This window comes from Pseudorca crassidens, chromosome 20 (genome assembly GCF_039906515.1).
Source record: "Pseudorca crassidens isolate mPseCra1 chromosome 20, mPseCra1.hap1, whole genome shotgun sequence".
In the NCBI taxonomy this organism is placed as follows: Eukaryota; Metazoa; Chordata; class Mammalia; order Artiodactyla; family Delphinidae; genus Pseudorca; species Pseudorca crassidens.
Window position 1 is genome coordinate 2,289,599 of NC_090315.1, and position 22,076 is coordinate 2,311,674.

Genomic DNA, 22,076 nt, shown 5'->3' on the forward strand with positions numbered 1-22,076 from the left:
ATACTTATCAATGTCGTGTTGTTGCCGAGTTTTGACCATAGACAGGCAGATGCCCTCCTGCGCTGTCTGCCTCAGTTTGATGTGGAAATGGGATGCAGGCCCACAAAAAGAGGTTACTACCCCCAGGTCAGAGACGCCCCAGTGAGAATTGCCCACTACACCTGCAAATCCTTGTGAGGATAGAACAACATATACACTCATAGAAACCTGATTTTGTAGAAGTTCTGAGATTCTTCAGTACTTGCTTAAAATTTCTAGAGCAAAACGACATAGATTGCAGTGTCTGATTCAATACTATTAAGCATGCACTGCATGGATCTCCTCTCTAACCACCCCAGAGATAGTCAGAGAGAGGCTGAGAGGCCAAGAGTAGAAAAGATAATTGATGCTTACTGAGGCAGACCGCCCTTGTACTCTTAGAAAATATTTTTTAATGTCTTTTCATTGCATTGAGTTATAACTTTTCTAAATGTTTAAAAATTGAAGTATAGTTTATTTACAATATTATACATTTTAAAAACTGGATATTTATAAAGCTTGAATACAGAAAGTGGGAAAATCATTTCGAAATGCAATTTTCACCATCCTTATCAGACAAATAACATTCATGAAAACCTGAAAATTCCATTGTTTGTTCCTTTATTTTTCCATATATTTCCTCACTTCTTTTGTCTCTAATTCCTGATTTATTAGTATCTAAATAATGTTATGTCTACATTTTAGTCATTAGATCAAAAAGAAGAAAACATATGGAAAAGAAGAGATTGAACACAGAGCAAAAGTTGGTAAAGGAAGTGGAAATAAAGGATGCTATACATACCACAAATCCGGGGTGTCTGTGAAAAGAAATGAAAGAGAGGCAGGACATGCTAGCCAGTGTGGGGAAACAGTGACAGATGACAGAATGTGAGCATGACCTGCTCCTGGAGAACCTTGTGCAAGAGCACTCTAAAGGAAGAACGCCAGACGTAAAAACAGGAAATAAATTCATATGATATAGCAATCTTGCTTCCTAGTTCTTAGAGTTTATGAATAAACACAACGTAATTGTAAAAGGAAAAAATCCAACTTCGTAAGTGTGAAAGAGAAATTGTCAGGATTTTCTTTTCTCACTCCTAACCAGTAGTTTCTTCGGGTAAGTCTCTCAGACCAGGTGAGGAAACCACTTTCATGAAACAAAGCTTCCCCAGTGACATTATCTGTTAATTCCAGTAGCTCGCTTCCATTTTACGTATAACAAGACTGAGAATGTCAAAATGAATATGACAGCAGACAGTAACCTTTGTTTTTAGGGATCTGGGACCTGGTGCAGGAAATAGGTCTGCAGGCAAAGAGCTATAAAGCATTGCCAGATGTACTGAGTGCTGTAAACTGGGAGTCACCGAGAGCTGTGGAAACACAAAAGGGGCAGGATTTAATCTGAGCGGTGCTATTGGTGTGGAAAACAGTCTGATGGTTCCTCGAAAAGGTAAACATAGAGTCACTACCTGACCCAGCAATTCCACTCCTGGGTATATATCCAAAAGAATTGAAAATATATGTACCTGCACACAAGAGAAACCCTCACACAAACGTTCATAGCAGCATTATTCATAAGAGCAAAAAGGTGGAAACACCGCATATGTCCATCAGCCGATAAACAAATTAACAAGATGTGGTCTCTCCATAGAGTGGGATGTTATTAAGCAAGGAGAAAGATAGAAGTACTGACACATGGTACAACATAGATGATCCTTGAAAACATTATGCTAAGTAAAAGCGGTTAGAAACAAAAGGTCCACACATCGTATGATTCCATTTATACAAAATACTTACAATAGGCAAATCCATAGAGGGTCAAAGTAGATAAGTGGTTCTGGGTGCCGGAGGAGGGGAGAAAAGGGAAAGATGGTTGGTGGGTAGGAGGATTCTCTTGGGGGCAATGAAAATGTTGAAAAAAAAGATTAGTGTAACTTGAGGAGGCTGGTACCGAACCCAAGTTCAGCTGCTCACCACTCAAAAGACCAATACTCAAGAGACAAGTGTTATACTTGATTTACAACATTGTTTTAATTCCTGCTGTACAGCAAAGTGACTCAGTTATACATATATATATATATATACACTCTTTTTCTCTCTTTCTTTTTTTTTTTTTTTTGGCCGCACCTTGCAGGATCTTAGTTTGCCGACCAGGGATTGAACCTGGGCTACCGCAGCAAAAGCGCTGAATCCTAACCACTGGACCGCCAGGGAAATCCCTGGACTGCTTTTTATCAAGTATCAAGCACATGAGAAGAGCATGAATCTTCTCAGGCAGATGTGTCTTAGCAAGAATCACTGAGGCAGGCAGAGTTCTAAGATGGCCCCAAGACTCCTGCCCTCTGGTGTACACAGCTGTGTAGTTCCCTTCTCTTGAGTGTGGGTCTTTGAATATGACGGATGTCACTCTTGTGATTATGAAAAAGTGATGGGATTGTCGCTCTCTTAATTGTTACATTAAGCCACCTGTCCAAGTCTTCAGGGACTGGCTCCATGCCAGTCATGCAGGGAAAGACATTTACTAATCAACCCAGTGTGAAGGCTTCAGGCTTTCTCAGTTTTTTTCCAGACATGCATCTTCCCTGGTGTGTGTGTGTGTGTGTGTGTGTGTGTGTGTGTGTTTCACCAGTTCTACCATATACAGTATGCTGCATTTATTTTAATTTTTTTAAAGTAGGATTAAAAGCCTTTTAGTTTTTTTTTTTTAATTAATTTTTGGCTGCATTGGGTCTTCGCTGTTGCGTGCGGGCCCTCTCCAGTTGAGGCTAGCCTGGGCCTTACACTGCGGTGGCCTCTCCCTGCTGCGGAGCATGGGTTCCAGGCACATGGGCCCAGCAGTTGTGGCTCACGGGCTCCAGAGCACAGGCTCAGTAGCTGTGACACTTGGGCCCAGCTTCTCTGAGGCATGTGGGATCCTCCCGGACCCATGTCCCCTGCCTTGGCAGGTGGACTCCCAACCCCTGTGCCACCAGGGAAGTCCCTATGCTGCATTTAAATGTCTTGATTTCCCTAATAGTCTCACTCCCCACCCTTGCTCCGAGTTTTCTCAGGGCATTAAACATTCTACTGCATTCCTCTGCCTTAGTCTTTTTGTTGCCCGGCACTGTAGGACTGCAATCTCCCTGCAGCTGCCACAAGGTTTGGAATCTACCAGTGCCCTTGCTGGCAACTAATATTTGTGTATAGTTTGAAGAGGAGGTCTAAATTCATATTTTACCATTTGTGTACTTCAGTGCTGCAGACCTTATTTATTTGGTCACGCCACTCGGCATGTGGAATCTTAGTTCCCTAACCAGGGATCGAACCCGCACTCCGTGCATTGGAAGCATGGAGTCTTAACCACTGGACTTCCAGGGAAGTCCCCAGACCATATTTATTTATTTATTTAAATTAATTAATTAATTTATTTTTGGCTGCGTTGGGTCTTCGTTGCTGCACAAGCTTTCTCTAGTTGCGGCAAGTGGGGGCTACTCTTTTTTTTTCTTTTTTGCTGTATGTGGGCCTCTCAGTGCCGTGGCCTCTCCCGCAGCTAAGCACAGGCTCCGGACGCGCAGGCCCAATGGCCATGGCTCACGGGCCCAGCCGTTCCGTGGCATGTGGGATCCTCCCGGACCGAGGCACGAACCCGTGTCCCCCGCATTGGCAGGCGGACTCTCAACCACTGCGCCACCAGGGAAGCCCGGGGGGGTGGTGCTACTCTTGGTTGAGGTGCGCAGGCTTCTCATTGCTGTGGCTTCTCTTGTTGCGGAGCATGGGCTCTAGGTGTGTGGGCTTCAGTAGTTGTGGCACGCAGGCTCAGTAGTTGTGGCTCACGGGCTCTAGAGCACAAGCTCAGTAGTTGTGGCGCACAGGCTTAGTTGCTCCGTGGCATGTGGGATCTTCGTGGACCAGGGTTCGTACCCATCTCCCCTGCATTGGCAGATGGATTCTTAACCACTGTGGCACCGGGGAAGTCCCTCTGTTTGTTTTTTACTGTAGATTTATATCTCAATTTGTTTCAGAGCAATTACTTCAAACGTACATAGTTAATTTATTTTTGTCTATGATCATTGCCGTATGATTGTTAAAGATAATTTCTTGAATTCCTAAACATGGTTTAATTTTTATAATTTTGACGCTTGAATTGCTTATGATAATTTTTATGAGTTTCCTATATCCGGGGACACAACTTTTGTGACTCTATGGAATGACAGGTGCATTTATATCTGTAGCCTTTAGGGGCGTCTGAAAGAATTTGTTTAGCCTCTCAGAGCACGCTGAGCTTCCCGGGAGTCCAAACTAATACGTCTCCAAACACCTGCGCCATCAGTTGCAGAAAGGGCTCCCCAGAAATCTGAGTATGGCCTTTTCAAGAAGGAGCGAAGTCCCTCCTCTGCCCGAGAACCCAGACGCACAATTTCCCAGCGCCCCTGGCAGCGGAGCTCTGCCTTTTTTTTTTTTTTTTTTTCTGCCTTCTTTACTAGAGGTCGGCGGGGAGTATCCTCACACGCGGCCTGTGGTTCTGCGGGAACTACATTACCCAGAATGCTCCACGACGGGCGGCAGCGCCACTCAGCCCATCAAAGTCTCATAAAAGGGGCGTTTCCGTATCAGGTGCAATTCATAAGGGAGAGACTTCTGGTTTCCTTCTCGTGGCGGCCATTTTAACTGCTCTGGGTCTGTTCTGGCCCCGGACTGCTGGGTCTGGACCGACGTGACGGCCAACAAGGTCCGAGAAGAGGCCTTGTTCCCCCAGGACAAAAGCGGGTCTGAGGCTCGGCGACGCCGCCCCGATGCCCCGCGCCAGGCCTGGGAGAGGGACTGCCGATCTGGGTCCCGCTCTGCCCACAGACCCCAATGGCAGCGGTGGTGCTGAGGGACCCGCCTCAGGTAGCTGCCTTCCTCCGGACCCTCACCGCGCTCACCCCAGCAGACACTAAAGCCCCCAGTGCGGGGCGCCTGCTCTCGTGCTCCCAGCCCAGGACCCTGTGTCCAGGATGGTGAGGCGGCCGTGGGTGTGATGCCAAAAGCTTGGCCTCTGTGCACAGGTGCCGAATCGAATCTCAGAGACAGTTTTCGGTGAAGAAGAAAATAATAGTTTTATTGCTTTGCCAGGCGAGGGGGGACACAGTGGGCTCGTGCCCCGAAAACCTGTTGTCCCAATGCCGGGGGAATTTGGTGAGGAGTTTTACAGCAACAGTTGAAGAACGCGGTTGTTGATTAGGATCAGGGTGTGAGCAGGGTTTGCATTCCTTTAATCTGGCCTCAGGTGGCGTCCTGATCTCTGAAGAGTGCTTCATCAAGTAGGTAGCATCTTCTATTTGTTGGGGGTTTTAGTTCAGTAGAGCTCAAGGATATTGTTATGAATATTCCTTGACCTACAAACAAGAAAAGCAAGACACAGAAAGGCTTCCATACCCAGGAGTCCCTCAGGGTCCTGCTAGGTTTCTGGTGGGGCCCTGTTTCTGACAGTGTGGTGGCAAGTGGGGGAGGGTGACAGGCACAGGGACACCTTGTAAAAGGGGAACTGATCACTGAGGCTCAGAGATTAAGTAGCTATCCCAGACTTCAGGGCCAGGCAGGGGTACATGGAAGCCTGAGCCCATCAAACCCCTCCATAGACTCATCACTTGTTCCACATTTCCATGGCTGCTTATGGAACCAACACAGTCAAGTGGAAGATGTCCCGTTCCCTCGCTGGGCCTGACACTGAATCACATGTCTGGATTGTTGTGTCGTGGGACTCTTAAGTGCTATTTCCCCAGTCCTTGAGTCCCACCTGGGGTGGTGGAAAAGGAATTGGGGAGGCTCTCAGAGACAGTATTGTCTGGCAGGCCAAGGCTCCCAAGAAAAGACGACATGAGATGGATGCACAGTCATAGTAGCAATTGAAGTGAGATGACAGTCAAGTCAGAACTGGTGCTTATTTACCACTCTGTACACACCAGGATTTTGTGAGGACTTTGGTGGAGCTTGTTTCTCTCTTTTTTTAAAAAAATTAATTTATTTATGTATTTATTGGCTGAGTAGGGTCTTTGTTGCTGCGCGCAGGCTTTCTCTAGTTGGGGCAAGCAGGCGCTGAGCGGGGGCTACTGTTCGTTGCAGTGCGCGGGCTTCTGATTACGGTGGCTTCTCTTGTTGTGGAGCATGGGCTCTAGGCGCGCGGGTTTCAGTAGTTGCAGCATGCGGGCTCAGTACTTGTGGCACACGGGCTTAGTTGCTCCGCAGCATGTGGGATCTTTCTGGACCAGGGATCGAACCCGTGTCCCCTGCTTTGGCAGGCAGATTCTTAACCACTGTGCCCCCAGGGAAGCCCATGTAGCTTGTTTATCATTCAGCCTGGAGGATAAGGTCAAGAGCAAATGTAGTCATCTGTGAGAGTCACTAGGCCTGGGGTAGGCCACCTGTGGGCTGTTCTTTGAACGAGGGGTAGGTGGACAGAGGAAGGTTGTAGTGGTAGGGGGCAGCAAGTGAAGCACACAAGTAGAGGAGAGCCATGTGTGTCTGAGATACACATGTGATTCTGTGTGACTAAGTCAGAGGCAAGGAACTGAGCCAGGCAGGGAGATCTTCATAGAAAGTTTTGGGGCTGTGACTGCTAGTGGAAGCCATGGGATGTCTGGCATCATACTGGATTGTGTTTAACTATGTCAAGCATAATCTTTATGTAATCTGTCAAATTGCAGCATAAGCCCGTTATGGGTAGCCTTAACATGGGTGGTAGAAAATGGGATGGCTCAAATGTCCTCAGTGCAAGTTGCCCTCCCCACTCTGCTCCTACCAGATACCCCCTTTTTAGCAAGGAGACCAGAGCAGTTCCTGTTCATCCCTTTGTAGCAGGTTTCAGTTCCTACCAATCCATGGAATTTTGCACAAAGCCAATCACACCCTCCCATGGGAACCAAGGAACACTTCTCCCTCTTGATACTACAAAGCTTATGTCCCACAGCCCCCAGTGTACAGCCTGTCTTCTGGAGTACAACCTCCATGTGGCCCTGTGTAGTGTGGTGTGTCCTCCTCTCTCAGGCTGTGCGTATATGTGATTTATAAACTGCTGTCTCATAGTTCAGTGTCAAATGTCACATGTTTGGCTATCTCCATAACTATACACTGGGAATTCCACCCTCAACAGTGGGTTGAAGAGGTGTTGATTAAGACACGAGTAATGTAGGGAGACCAAAGACATGCCTATGGTGTGGGCCCTAAGGTGATGGTGGCCATGGGCATGTGGCTGTGGAATCTAGGGATGTGAGGGATGTGCATTCTAAAGAGTGGTGTGAACTTAGGGAGTATACCTGAAGGTTCCAGGATCTGGTATTGAGACTTTGGTAATACCAGGGTAATATGAGCCTCTGGATCCTCTATGCCAGGCCCATGGCTTAGATATTGTTGACCCTTCAACAACAAGGGGTTAGGAGCACCAACCCTCTGCACACTTGAAAATCTGCATAAAAGTTTACAGGTAGGCCCTCTGTATCTGTAGTTCCACAACTGCTGATTCATCCTACCTATACACAGATCATGAGTACTGTAGTATTTATTTATTGAAAAAAATCCAAGTATGAGTGGACTCTTGTGGTTCAAACCTGTGTTGTTCAAGGGTCAACTGTATGTTTCTCCACCTGCCTCCTGGACCCAGGGATAAATGGGCACATGAAGACACAATGGCATCAGTGGTGCCAAGGCCTAGTTTCTCAAAACGCTGAGTTAAGGAGCTTGGGAGGAGGGTGGGCATGGAATAGATGTTGGGGGAAGGGATTGTGACTCAGAAGTGGACTGCTTTTTGTTCTTCTGTCATCATCTTAGCAGGGCAATGTGACCTTTGATGATGTGGCCATGTACTTCTCTTTGGAGGAACGGAATCTCCTTGATGAGCCTCACAGATGCCTGTACCAAGATGTGATACTGGAGAATTTGGCACTTGTAACCTCCCTGGGTCAGACCCTCAAACCTACCCCTGTGCCCAGAGATAGCCTCTGCCCTTTCTCTTTCCCCAGGACCAGCTATGTCATTCTCAAATCAGGACTGTGGGCACTGCTTCCTCAGTTTCCTGAGTAGGTGCTGTGGTTGGTAGGACTGCCCTCTCCTCTCTTTGAGCAGGCCCAACACCTGCTTTCCTGCAGATTCCCAGGGAAGGATGCAGGGTCCAGAGTCTTGTACTCATCCTGCGTCCTACCTTACTTGCCTTCTCCCGGGCCAGGTGACTTTGTCCAGATCCAAGGAACGTGTGTGACCCAGGTCTAACTTACTTTCTCTAGTTGACATTTCCTCATGCCTGCCTGTGCCAGCAATTACCATCAGTGACATAGTCACTACTTATGTGGATCATGTTCTGTTCTTGTAAGAGCCTCCCCCAAAGTTCTCTTTGTAATAGTTTTCTTTCCTGTGGGCTATCAGTATTCTGGGCCAATCCTGAATGCCTTCTGTCCTATCTTTCCCTTAACACTTCCATCACCCAGGTCCCATGTAGTTGCTCATCTTGGGGGTGGGGTGGAGAGCCCTGGGTGGTTCACAGAATGGAAATAAATTGTCGTAGTCAGTTCGTGCTGCTATAACAAACTAACATGGTTAGGTGTTTAAACAAACATTTATTTCTCACTCTTCTGCAGTCTGGGAAGTTGAAGATCAAGGCACTGGCCTTGTGGAAAGAGCCTTCTCTTTTTCTACGAAAAGAATAGGTATGTACTGTCTACTGCCCTAGGATGGTTTGCCTCTCTTTGACAACTTATCAGGATTTGGACAACATTCCATGAGGACATAAAACAAAAAAGTCCTCTCCTGGAGCCTCTGGTGAACAGTTGGGTCTTGCTTTACAGTGTGGTTCCATTCACAGCCTCCATCCTCCACCCAATCCTACTTCTAAACATGGCCTCTCTCAGCAAAGAAGCCAAGCATAGATTATGGGAAAAATTGTTAATAACCAGGAAACTGGGTCTCACTGAGGAGAAGCAGCTTGTCCAAGGAACTATGGCCCCAACACCCATAAACCCCATTAGGGACTTCAGGGTTCCAAATCCTACCTTAGCACTTGCAACTTGGAGTGCTTAAATGAGTAACAAACCTCATTCTCCTTTAGATCTGTAGAGCACAGTGATTTTCACATTCTAGGAACTATATCCTGACACTGTAAATTTTTAAACCTGCAGTTTAGGAGACAGTTTAAAAGGTAGAAAGGGAGCTAAAGGGCAGAAATTATGATTGCATAATACATTACATTAGTGTGTTGCTCAGTAGCTTACCAAACCCTTTTACCCACATGTTTATCCCTGTCTGTCTTAGTACATTCAGGCTGCTGTAACAAAATACCACAGACTGGGTAGCTTATAAACAACAGAAATTGATTTCTCACAGTTCTGTGGGCTGGAAAGTCCAAGATCAAGGAACCAGCATGAGGTTCTGATGAGGGCCCTATTACTTGTTCATAGCTGCCACCTTCTCTTTATGTCCTTATATGTTGGAAGGGGCTAGAGAGCATTCTGGGGTCTCATTTATAAGGGCACTAATCCCATTTATTATGGCCCCACCTTCATGACCTAATCACCAAAGACCCCCACTTCCTAATACCATCACATTGAGGATTAGGATTTCAACATATGAATTTTGCGGGGACACAAGCATTCAATCTATAGCATTCTACCCTTTGCTCCCAAAATTCATGTCCTCTCACATACAAAATAAATTTATCCATTCCAACAGCCCCCAAAATCTTTTTTTTTTAACATCTTTATTGAAGTATAATTGCTTTACAATGTTGTGTTAGTTTCTACTGTACAACAAAGTGAATCGGCTATATGTATACATATATCCCCATATGCCCTCCTTCTTGCATCTCCCTCCCACCCTCCCTATCCCACCCCTCTAGGTGGTCACAAAGCACCAAGTTGATCTCCCTGTGCTATGCGGCTGCATCCCACTAGCTATCTGTTTTATGTTTGGTAGTGTATATATGTCAAAACCACTCTCTCACATTGTCCCAGCTTACCCTACCCCATCCATGTGTCCTCAAGTCCATTCTCTACATTTGTATCTTTATTCCTGTCCTGCCCCTAGGTTCTTCAGAAACTTTTTTTTTTTTTTTAGATTCCATATATATGTGTTAGCATATGGTATTTGTTTCTCTCTTTCTAACTTATTTCCCTCTGTATGACAGACTCTAGGTCCATCCACCTCACTACAAATAACTCAATTTCATTTCTTTTTATGGCTGAGTAATATTCCATTGTATATATGTGCCACATCTTCTTTATCCATTCATCTGTTGATGGACACTTAGGTTGCTTCTATGTCCTGACTATTGTAAATAGAGCTGCAATGAACATTGTGGTACATGACTCTTTTTGAATTATGGTTTTCTCAGGGTATATGCCCAGTAGTGGGATTGCTGGGTCATATGGTAGTTCTATTTGTAGTTTTTTAAGGAACCTCCATACTATTCCCCATAATGGCTGTATCAGTTTACATTCCCACCAACAGTTCAGGAGGGTTCCCTTTTCTCCACACCCTCTCCAGCATTTATTGTTTGTAGATTTTTTGATGATGGCCATTCTGACCAGTGTGCAGTGATACCTCATTGTAGTTTTGATTTGCATTTCTCTAATGATTAGTGATGTTGAGCATCCTTTCATGTATTTGTTGGCAATCTGTATATCTCCTTTGGAGAAATGTCTGTTTAGGTCTTCTGCTCATTTTTGGAATGGGTTGTTTGTTTTTTTGCTATGAGCTGCATGAGCTGCTTGTATATTTTGGAGATTAATCCTTTGTCAGTTGCTTCATTTGCAAATATTTTCTCCTATTCTGAGGGTTGTCTTTTCACCTTGTATATGGTTTCCTTTGCTGTGCAAAAGCTTTTAAGTTTCATTAGGTCCCATTTGTTTATTTTTGTTTTTATTTCCATTTCTCTAGGAGGTGGGTCCAAAAGGATCTTGCTGTGATTTATGTCATAGAGTGTTCTGCCTATGTTTTTCTCTAAGAGTTTTATAGTGTCTGGCCTTACATTTAGGTCTTTAATCCATTTTGAGTTTATTTTTGTGTATGGTGTTAGGAAGTGTTCTGATTTTATTCTTTTACATGTAACTGTCCAGTTTTCCTAGTACCACTTATTGAAGAGGTTGTCTTTTCTCTATTGTATATTCTTGCCTCCTTTATCAAAGATAAGGTGTCCATATGTGTGTGGGTTTATCTCTGGGCTTTCTATCCTGTTCCACTGATCTATATTTCTGTTTTTGTGCCAGTACCATACTGTCTTGATTACTGTAGCTTTGTAGTATAGTCTGAAGTCAGGGAACCTGTTTCCTCCAGCTCCGTTTTTCTTTCTCAAGATTGCTTTGGCTATCCAGGGTCTTTTGTGTTTCCATACAAATTGTGAAATTTTTTGTCCTAGTTCTGTGAAAAATGCCATTGGTAGTTTCATAGGGATTGCACTGAATCTGTAGATTGCTTTGGGTAGTATAGTCATTTTCACAATGTTGATTCTTCTAATCCAAGAACATGGTGTATCTCTCCATCTGTTTGTATCATCTTTAATTTCTTTCATCAGTGTCTTAATAGTTTTCTGCATACAGTTCTTTTGTCTCCTTAGGTAGGTTTATTCCTTGGTATTTTATTCTTTTTGTTGCAGTGGTAAATGGGAGTGTTTCCTTAATTTCTCTTTCAGATTTTTCATCATTAGTGTATAGGAATGCAAGAGATTTCTGTGCATTAATTTTGTATCCTGCTACTCTACCAATTTCATTGATTAGCTCTAGTAGTTTTCTGGTAGCATCTTTAGGATTCTCTATGTATAGTATCATGTCATTTGCAGACAGTGACAGCTTTACTTCTTCATTTCCGATTTGGATTCCTTTTATTTCTTTTTCCTTCTCTGATTGCTGTGGCTAAAACTTCCAAAACTACCTTGAATAGTAGTGGTGAGAGTGGGCAACCTTGTCTTGTTCCTGATCTTAGAGAAAATGGTTTCAGTTTTTCACCATTGAGAACTGGCTGTGGGTTTGTCATATATGGCCTTTATAACGTTGAGGAAGGTTCCCTCTATGCCTACTTTCTGGAGAGTTTTTATCTTAAATGGGTGTTGAATGTTGTCGAAAGCTTTTTCTGCATCTACTGAGATAATCATATGGTTTTTATTTTTCAATTTGTTAATATGGTGTATCACATTGATTGACGTGAATATTGAAGAATCCTTGCATTCCTGGGATAAACCCCACTTGATCACAGTGTATGATCCTTTTAATGTGCTGTTGGATTCTGTTTGCTAGTATTTTGTTGAAGATTTTTGCATCTATGTTCATCAGTGATATTGGCCTGTAGTTTTCTTTTTTTGTGACATCTTTGTCTGGTTTTGGTATCAGGGGGATGGTGGCCTAATAGAATGAGTTTGGGAGTGTTCCTCCCTCTGCTATATTTTGGAAGAGTTTGAGAAGAATAGGTGTTAGCTTTTCTCTAAATGTTTGATAGAATTTGCCTGTGAAGCCGTCTGGTCCTGGGCTCTTGTTTGTTTTCCGGACCGGGGCACGAACCCGTGTCCCCTGCATCAGCAGGCGGACTCTCAACCACTGCGCCACCAGGGAAACCCCCTGGGCTCTTGTTTATTGGAAGATCTTTAATCACAGTTTCAATTTCAGTGCTTGTGATTGGTCTGTTTATATTTTTTTCTATTTCTTCCTGGTTCTGTCTTGGAAGGTTGTGCTTTTCTAAGAGTTTGTCCATTTCTTCCAGGTTGTCCATTTTATTGGCATAGAGTTGCTTATAGTAGTATCTCATGATCCTTTGTTTTTCTGCAGTGTCAGTTGTTACTTCTCCTTTTTCATTTCTAATTCTGTTGATTTCAGTCTTCTCCCTTTTTTTCTTGATGAGTCTGGCTAATGGTTTATTAATTTTGTTTATCTTCTCAAAGAACCAGCTTTTAGTTTTATTGGTCTTTGCTATTGTTTCCTTCATTTCTTTTTCATTTATTTCTGATCTGATCTTTATGATGTCTTTCCTTCTGCTAACTTTGTGTTTTTTTGTTCTACTTTCTCTGTTTGCTTTAGGTGTAAGGTTAGGTTGTTTATTTGAGATTTTTCTAGTTTCTGATGTAGGATTTGTATAAACTTCTCTCTTAGAACTGCTTTTGCTGCATCCCATGGATTTTGGGTCATTGTGTTTTTTCTGTTTTTATTATTATTATTTTTTTGAGGTACGTGGGCCTCTCACTGCTGTGGCCTCTCCCGTTGCGGAGCACAGGCTCTGGACGCACAGGCTCAGCGGCCATGGCTCACGGGCCCAGCTGCTCTGCGGCATGTGGGATCCTTCTGGACTGGGGCACGAACCCGCGTCCCCTGCATCGGCAGGCAGACTCTCAACCATTGCGCCACCAGGGAAGCCCGGTCATTGTGTTTTCATTGTCATTTGTTTCTAAGTATTTTTTGATTTCCTCTTTGATATCTTCAGTGATCTCTTGGTCATTTAGTAGTGTATTGTTTAGCCTCCATGTGTTTGTGTTTTTTACAGTTGTTTTCCTGTAATTGATATCTTGTCTCATAGCATTGTGGTTGGAAAAAATACTTGATAAGATTTCAATTTTCTTAAATTTACCAAGGCTTGATTTGTGACTGAAAATATGGTCTCTCTTGGAGAATGTTCTATGGGCACTTGAGAAGAAAGTGTATTCTGTTGGTTTTAGATGGAATGTCCTATAAATATCAATTAAATCCATCTTGTTTAATGTGTCGTTTAAAGCTTGTGTTACCTTATTTATTTTCATTTTGGATGATCTGTCCATTGGTGAAAGTGGGGTGTTAAAGTCCCCTACTATTATTGTGTTAACTTTCAATTTCCCATTTTATGGCCCTTAGCAGTTGCCTTATGTATTGAGGTTCTCCTGTGTTGGGTGCATAAATATTTACAATTGTTATATCTTCTTCTTGGATTGATCCCTTGATCATTATGTAGTGTCCTTCTTTTGTCTCTTGTAATAGTCTTTATTTTAAAGTCTATTTTGTCTGATATGAGAATTGCTACTCCAGCTTTCTTTTGATTTCCATTTGCATGGAATATCTTTTTCCATCCCCTCACTTTCAGTCTGTATGCTTCCCTAGGTCTGAAGTGGGTCTCTTGTAGACAGCATATATATAGGTCTTGTTTTTGTATCCATTCAGCCAGTCTATGTCTTTTGGTTGGAGCATTTAATCCATTTACATTTAATGTAATTATCAATATATATGTTCCTATTACCATTTTCTTAATTGTTTTGGGTTTGTTTTTGTAGGTCTTTTCCTTCTCTTGTGTTTCCTGCCTAGAGACATTCCTTTAGCATTTGTTGTAAAGCTGGTTTGGTGGTGCTGAATTCTCTTAACTTTTGCTTGTCTGTAAAGCTTTTAATTTCTCCATCAAATCTGATTGAGATCCTTGCTGGGTAGAGTGGTCTGAGTTGTAGATTTTTCCCTTTCATCACTTTAAATATGTCCTGCCACTCCCTTCTGGCTTGCAGAATTTCAGCTGAAAGATCAGCTGTTAACCTTATGGGGATTCCCTTGTAAGTTATTTGTTGCTTTTCCCTTGATGCTTTTAATATTTTTTCTTTGTATTTAATTTTTGATCATTTGATTAATATATGTCTCGGAGTGTTTCTCCTGTATGGGAATCTCTGCGCTTCCTAGACTTGATTGACTATTTCCTTTCCCATGTTAGGGAAGTTTTCAACTATAGTCTCCTCAAATATTTTCTCAGACCCTTTCTTTCTTTTCTCTTTTTTTTTGTGGTACGTGGGCCTCTCACTGTTATGGTCTCTCCCGTTGTGGAGCACAGGCTCCGGACACACAGGCTCAGCGGCCATGGCTCACGGGCCTAGCTGCTCCGTGGCATGTGGGAACTTCCCGGACCAGGGCACGAACCCATGTCCCCTGCATCAGCAGGTGGACTCTCAACCACTGAGCCACCAGGGAAGCCCCAGACCCTTTCTTTTTCTCTTCTTCTGAGACCCCTATAATTTGAATGTTGGTGCATTTAATGTTGTCCCAGAGGTCTTTGAGACTGTTCTCAATTCTTTTCATTCTTTTTTCTTTATTCTGCTCTGCAGTAGTTATTTCCACTATTTTATCTTCCAGGTCACCTATCCGTTCTTCTGCCTCAGTTATTCTGCTAATGATTCCTTCTAGAAAATTTTTAATTTCAATTATCGTGTTGTTCATCATTTGCTTACTCTTTAGTTCTTCTAGGTCCTTATTAAACGTTTCTTGTATATTCTCCATTCTATTTCCAAGATTTTGGATCATCTTTACTATCATTACTCTGAATTCTTTTTCAGGTAGACTGCTTATTTCCTCTTCATTTGTTTGGGCTGGTGGATTTTTACCTTGCTCCTTCATCTGCTGCATGTTTCTCTGATTTCTCATTTTGTTTAATTTACTATGTTTGGGGTCTCCTTTTTGCAGGCTGCAGTTTTGTAGTTTCCATTGTTTTTGGTGTCTGCCCCCAGTGGGTGAGGTTGGTTCGGTGGTTTGTGTAGGCTTCCTGGTGGAGGAGGCTGGTGCCTGTGATCTGGTGAGTGAGGCTGGATCTTGTCTTTCTGATGGGCAGAACCACGTCTGGTGGTGTTTTTTGGGGTGTCTGTGAACTTAGTATGATTTTAGGCAGCCTCTCTGCTAATGGGTGGGGTTGTGTTCCTGTCTTGCTAGTTGTTTGGCATGGGGCATCTAGCACTGAAGTTTGCTGGCCACTGGGTGGAGCTGGGTCTTAGTGTTGAGACAGAGATCTCTGGGAGAGCTCTCGCCAATTGATATTACGTGGGACCAGGAAGTCTCTGGTGGTCCAATGTCCTGAACTCGGCTCTCCCACCTCAGAGGCTCAGGCCAGAGCACCAAGACCCTGTCTGCCACATGGCTTTCCTGGGCTTTGGTTTGCTCATTTTAGTTTTTGGTCGAGCTCCAGTTGACATTTGGTTTGGCACACCATCAAGATTCTGAATGTTTCCAGTTTTATTTCTCCAATTTCCTTCCTTCTGATGATTTTTCTAAAAGCTTACTCTTCAGGTTTTTAGAAATCTCATTTTTTTCTTCTCAGTAATTCTGTGAGGTTGGTCCTGTTGGTCAAATTTTATAAAAGAATTCCTAAAGAGAATAAGTTGCTTGACTAGGATCATACAGCAAATAAGAATGCTAGGATCTCTTGATTCTTCTCAGTAACTTCTCTCTTCCCCCATATTTCTCTTTGTATCCTGGCCCAGCCCCACTTCCACAACCTCTCCAGTCTAAATCTCAGCAAGGGTCTATTGCATCATAGACTTTGTTCAGCTGGTTAATGGGCTTGGGCTCCTTTTAGCCCTATTGAAGACAGATACCACATATACCGTTAATTTTCCACATAGATTTCCAGAAACCTGACTCCCAGCCAGAAACCCAAACCCTGTGGGTGGAAAGGAAAAAACAAAAAAACCCCCCAAAAACCTACTACACCACCATTTCCACCTTGCAGGGCCAGCAAACATGTCCCCAAAATCTTAACTAGTTCTAGCATCAACTCTAAATTCCAAAGTCTCATCTAAATATCATTTATATCAGATATTGGTGAGACTTGAAATACAGTTTACCCTGCAACAGATCTCTCTCCAGCTGAGAACCTATATAACCAAACAAGTTATGTGCTTCCAAAATATAGTGGTGGAACAGGCATGAGGTAGACATTCCCATCCCAGAATGAAACAATTCCCATTCTTAAGGGAAGGGAGAAAGGAGTGATAGGTACCGAGTAAGTCCAAAGCTTACTGGGGCAAATGTCTTTGGACCTTAAGCCTCAAGTATAATCCTCTGTGGTTCAGTGCTCTGCCCTCCAGGCCCACTGGGGAGCAGTCTTGTCTCTGCTGCTCTCCTGGATTGGGATCTCATGACGGTGGCTCTCAGACTGGCAGTGTTAGCTGGTGGCTCTGTTGGTGTTGTGTCCAGGTGCTACGGCTCTGGGAACCCCTGGCCCCATGTGTCTGCCGAGCACAACACAGCTCTCTGTCGGGGCCCCGCCGTGAGGCATGGAGTGGGAACATCGTGGTGTGCCTGACCCAGATAGGTGGCCCCACCCATTGGAGTCATGTTGCTCTCCCTTGGCCCTTGCTCTCTGGGCCTGTGGTGGAGGTGACAGCCATGAGGGCCCCTGATCACCTTAAGGGGGATCATTTTTGAGATGGCAGATGAGGTTTCTGGGTCATATGCATGCTAATCTTATCAAAGTCTTAGTGTTCCCTTCTGAAAACACCTTCTCATTCTTTTCAAAATGGATAGGCTGAGAATTTTTCAGATCTTTAAGTTCTGGTTCCTTTTTGCTTAACAATCCCGTCCTCAAGTCATCTCTCTAATTGTATCTTACTCTAAGCAGTTAGGAGGAACCAAGCTGCTCTGCAGCATGGTTTAGAATTTTCTCAGCTAAATATCAAATTTCATTGCTCACACATTTTACCTTCTATAAAACACTAGAACATGAACAAAATTCAGCCAAGTTCTTTTCCACTTTATAAAAAGGATCTTCAGTGTTCCTTGTCTAATAACATGTTCCTCATTTCTTTCTCAGATTCATCAGAATAGAATAGCATTTACCGTCCATATTTCTATGCACATTTTGTTCATGATTCATTATCATCTAAGAAGATGGAAGCTTTCTCTATAACTCCCCTCTTTTGTTCCTAAGCTCTTACCAGAATTACTTAGCATTCTTGACAATATTGGCTTTTGCAAATATGCACCTCAAAACTCTTGGTAGCCTCTGACCATTACCCAGATCCAAAGCCACTTCTAATTTTTCAGGTTTTTCTTGCAAGCAGCATCCCACTTCTCAAACCAATTTCTGTTTTAGTCCAGTCAGGTTTCTATAACAAACTACCATAGGCTGGTACTTACACAACAAACATTTATGTCACAGGTCTGGAGGCTGGGCAGTCCTCGATCAAGGCACTGGCAGTTTCAGTGTCTGGTGAGGCCCACTTCCTTGTTCATAAATGGTCTCCTTGTTGCTGTGTCCTCACATGGCAGAAGGGGAATGAGAAGGCTTTCTGGGGTCACTTGTACAAGGGCACTAATCCCATTGGTGAGGGCTTCACCCTCATGATCTAATCACCTGCCAGAGTCCCCCACCTCTTACTACCATCACATTGAGGGTTAAGATTTCAACATATGGTGTTTGCAGGAACATAAACATTTGAGTTTGCAGCATAAATCCAGCTACAGCAGTGTGGATTCCATGGGAGCCTAGGCCTGGGGGAGGCACGATGTCTGATCTGTGCTCAGATCATACAGAAACCTATTTTGTTTGTGTAGTATTTTGGTGCTGTTGACAAAGGCAGCCTAATGCCTTTCCTTTCCCATTCTTGACACTGCCAACTTGTCAGGTCTGCTATTTGTCACTTCTGCTCTTCCAGCTCAGGGCTGTTCACCACATCTGTGGGCTACACATCTCACTCGCTGTTCTCATTGCTCCACCTGTAGTACTCTCTGACATTGGCCTCTCCTCTACATGTGCATTGTAACATGCACACATATTCTTTCTTTCTTTATTTTTTTTTAAGACTTTTTTGATGTGGACCATTTTCAGAGCCTTTATTGAATTTGCTACAGTATTGCTTCTGTTTTATGTTCTGGCCCTGTGGCCCCAAGGCATGTGGGATCCCAGCTCCTTGATCAAGGATCGACCCCACATCCCCCGCACTGGAATGCAGAGTCCCAACCACTGGACCGCCAGGGAAGTCCCACACACATATTCTTAAACAGTCATTGAACACCAGCTACTCTGTTGTAGTTGCATTTTCTTGGGCCTGAACACACTCTTCTACGTAACACACCGATGTCAGCAGAAGACCAGATCTCCAGAGAGAGTTGTTTCCAAAGGAAGGAGTTGTAGACCCTTTCCTCCCTGTGCTGCACCCAGTGGTGCTGTATTTAACCTCGTGAGTCCTCCCCTGTTCTGTGGTCTTTAGAGGCCCAGTTCTGCTAATCAACCCATTCTCAACCTGTACCCAACTCTTTGGTCCCCAGAACAATCCCACTGATTGTTCCTGGGTTTGTCCCACACACACTTTTCTACAGGTTACCCTTCTCACCGGAAACAACATGCACTTCACCAGCATTTCTTTCTTTCAGGTTGTTGGTGTGGAGTGGAGAATAAGGAGGCATCTTCTGAGCACAGCATTTCTGCAAAGTAATGCCACAGGATAGGACTCTTAAAGCAGGTCTGTCTCCCCAGAAGGCCCACCTCTGTGAGATGTGTGGACCCATGTTGAGAGAGAGTTTGCACTTGGTTGAACACAGAATCCATGAAAAATGAGGATTGACTGATTGTCTTGCCATAAATTGTGCATAATTAAAGATATACTCAGGCTGAAACTTGTGCTTTTTTACCATTTTATAGACTAACCAAGATTTTGTGAGGACTTTGGTGGAGTCTGGGATGTTTCATTCAGCCAGGTGCATATGATCAGGGGCAAATTCAGTCATCTGTGAGTCACAAGATCTGGGGTGGGTTATCAGTGGGGCTGGGCTTTGAATGATGGTTGGATGGACAGAGGAAGGGTGTGATTTCTGAGGGCACAGCAAGTGCAGGAAAAGCAGATAGGACCATGGGTAGCTGAGATCCACACATTGTTCTCTGACTGCGTCTGAGCCAAGGAGTTGAATGAGACCTGCATGGAGTGATTTGGGGCTGTGGTTGCTAACAGGAACCATGGGAAGTCTGTAGTCATACTGGATCCTCTCTGAATTTGTCAAGGATATTCTGGATGCTGTCTGCCAAGTTGTGTTGTAAGTTCTAAAATTAAGGCCAATAGGTATGCTGCCTTGACATCTGGTGAAACAAGTATGCCCTCAAATGGCCATGGTGCAAGTTTCCCTTCACATGCTTCTCACAGGTAATGTCTCCTAACCTTACAACCCTTTTTATCAAAGGGAGCAGGCACAGTTCCTGCTTATCCCTTTGTAGTTAGTTTCAGTTCCCTACCAGCCTGCAGAGTCATTTAAACAAGCCAGTCATGTCCTCTTGCGGGAAGCAGGGCACCGTACCCTCTCGATCCCACAGAGACTGCATCCCACAGCCCTTTGTTGTTCACTCCGCCAGTGTGTGGCCTTCCCATGGCCTTGTGTGTTGTCTCCCACATGTTAATATGTGGTTAATAAATGGCTGTTGATTGCGTCTGGCCAGTGTCAGGGGTCGTGTGTTTGGCCACACCCTTAGGGTGGGAATTATACCCTCACCAGTGGGGTTATGAGGAGGTGACTGAAACACGAGTAACAAGACGCCTACAGTAAGGGGCACTGATGCTGGTGGCCGTGGGTATGGGGCTCTGAGAGATGTGCATTCAGACAGGGGGCACATCTGATGGTCTAGGGCACTGCACTGGAAACCACATGACTGTGGCCACACCCGGGTAATAGCCTGTGGAGGTGGTACATCCTTCTGTGCTTGTCCCAGAGCTTAGCTGTTGATTGCCCATGTGCCTCCTGCCACTGATGGCTTTGCCCGGTGATCAATGGACCCCTGAGGAGACAGAGGCACCAATGGCACCAGGGCCTGGTTTCTTCTCTGAGTTGGGGAGGTTGGGAGGAGGATGGGCATATGGTAGATGTGGGGGTGGGTGGGTTGGTGGAGAATGGATTGTGGCTCCTTGAGAGTGGGGCTGTTTGTGGTTTCATCTATCCCCATCATAGCAGGATGGCGTGACCTTTGAAGATGTGGCTGTGACATTTTCCGGGGAGGAATGGGGTCTCCTTGATGAGTCTTGGAGATGCCTGTATTGTGATGTGAAGCTGGAGAACTTGGCACTTACAGCCTCCCTGGGTAAGAACCTCAGATCCACCCCTGTGTCCTTCCTCTTTCCCCAGTGACAGCTCTGTCCTCTCATCAGGACCACAGATACTGCTTCCTTTTCCATTTCCCTCGGTTGGTGCTGTGGTTGGTTGAGATGATGTGTGAGCACTGCCTTCTGCTCTCCTTGAGCAACCCCAACACCTGCTTCCTGTGGTGTCACGTGGAAGGTGTCAGAGGCAGAGGTTTTTCAGTCACCTTAGTGGACCCCCCTTTGTTTGGCCTTGCCCTGGCCAGGTAACTGTCCAGATCCAAGGCACCTGTGTACACCAGGTTCTAATTTTTTCCTCTAGCCGACATTTCCTCATGCCTGCCTGTGCCAGGAATTGTCATCGCTGACATGGTCACTACTCATGTGGACCGTGGTCTGTTCTTGAAGACCCACCTCTGAAATTCTCTTTTTATTTTATTTTATTTTATTAATTTATTTATTTGGCTGCGTTGGGTCTTCGTTGCTGTGCGCAGGCCTCCTCTAGTTGTGGCGAGCGGGGGCTACTCTTTGTTGCTGTGTGTGGGCTTCTCATTGCGGTGGCTTCTCTTCTTGCAGAGCACAGGCTCTAGGCGCGCAGGCTTCAGTAGTTGTTGCTTGCATGCTCTAGAGCACAGGCTCAGTAGCTGTGGCACACGGGCTTAGTTGCTCCATGGCATATGGGATCTTCCCGGGCCAGGGCTCGAACCCATGTCCCCTGCATTGGCAGGCAGATTCTTAACCACTGTGCCACAGGGAAGTCCCTCTTTTTTTAATTTTAAATGTAATGTTAATTTTATCGAAGTGTAGTTGATTTACAATATTGTGTTAGTTTCAGGTGTACAGCAAAGTGATTTAGTTATATATATATTTTTTGTTTGTTTTTCTCAGATTATTTTCCATTGTAGGTTATTACAAGATATTGAATATAGTTCCCTGTGCTCTACAGTAGGTCCTGTTGCTTATCTATTTTATATATAGCATTGTGTATCTGTTAATTCCATACTTCTAGTTCACCCTTCCCCCACTTCCCATTCGTCAACCGTAAGTTATTTTTTCTAAGCCTGTGAGTCTCTTTCTGTTTCTTGAATAGATTCATTTTTATTATTTGTTAGATTCCACATGTAAGTGATACATAATATTTGTCTTTCTCTGATTTCATTTAGTATGATATTCTCTAGGTCCATCCATTTTGCTGCAAATGGCATTATTTCATTTTTTTATGGCTGAGTAATATTCTATAGTGAGTATGTGTTGTGGATATGTGTGTGTGTGCATCACATCTCCTTTATCCATTCAT

At 44.2% G+C, this 22,076-nt stretch overlaps 1 protein-coding gene across 1 annotated transcript in view; it reads left to right on the forward strand.

The window, feature by feature from the left end:
- C20H19orf18 (chromosome 20 C19orf18 homolog) overlaps positions 1–19,320 on the forward strand; it is a 32,678-nt gene extending 13,358 nt beyond the window's left edge. The window contains exons 7-11 of the mRNA XM_067720666.1: positions 724–1,468; positions 2,153–4,887; positions 7,804–7,933; positions 8,607–8,675; positions 19,092–19,320. Coding sequence (XP_067576767.1) covers positions 724–842 — 119 coding nt within the window. The 3' untranslated portion in view covers positions 843–1,468; positions 2,153–4,887; positions 7,804–7,933; positions 8,607–8,675; positions 19,092–19,320. The remainder of the gene's footprint in view (positions 1–723; positions 1,469–2,152; positions 4,888–7,803; positions 7,934–8,606; positions 8,676–19,091) is intronic.
- Positions 19,321–22,076: the final 2,756 nt, after the last annotated feature.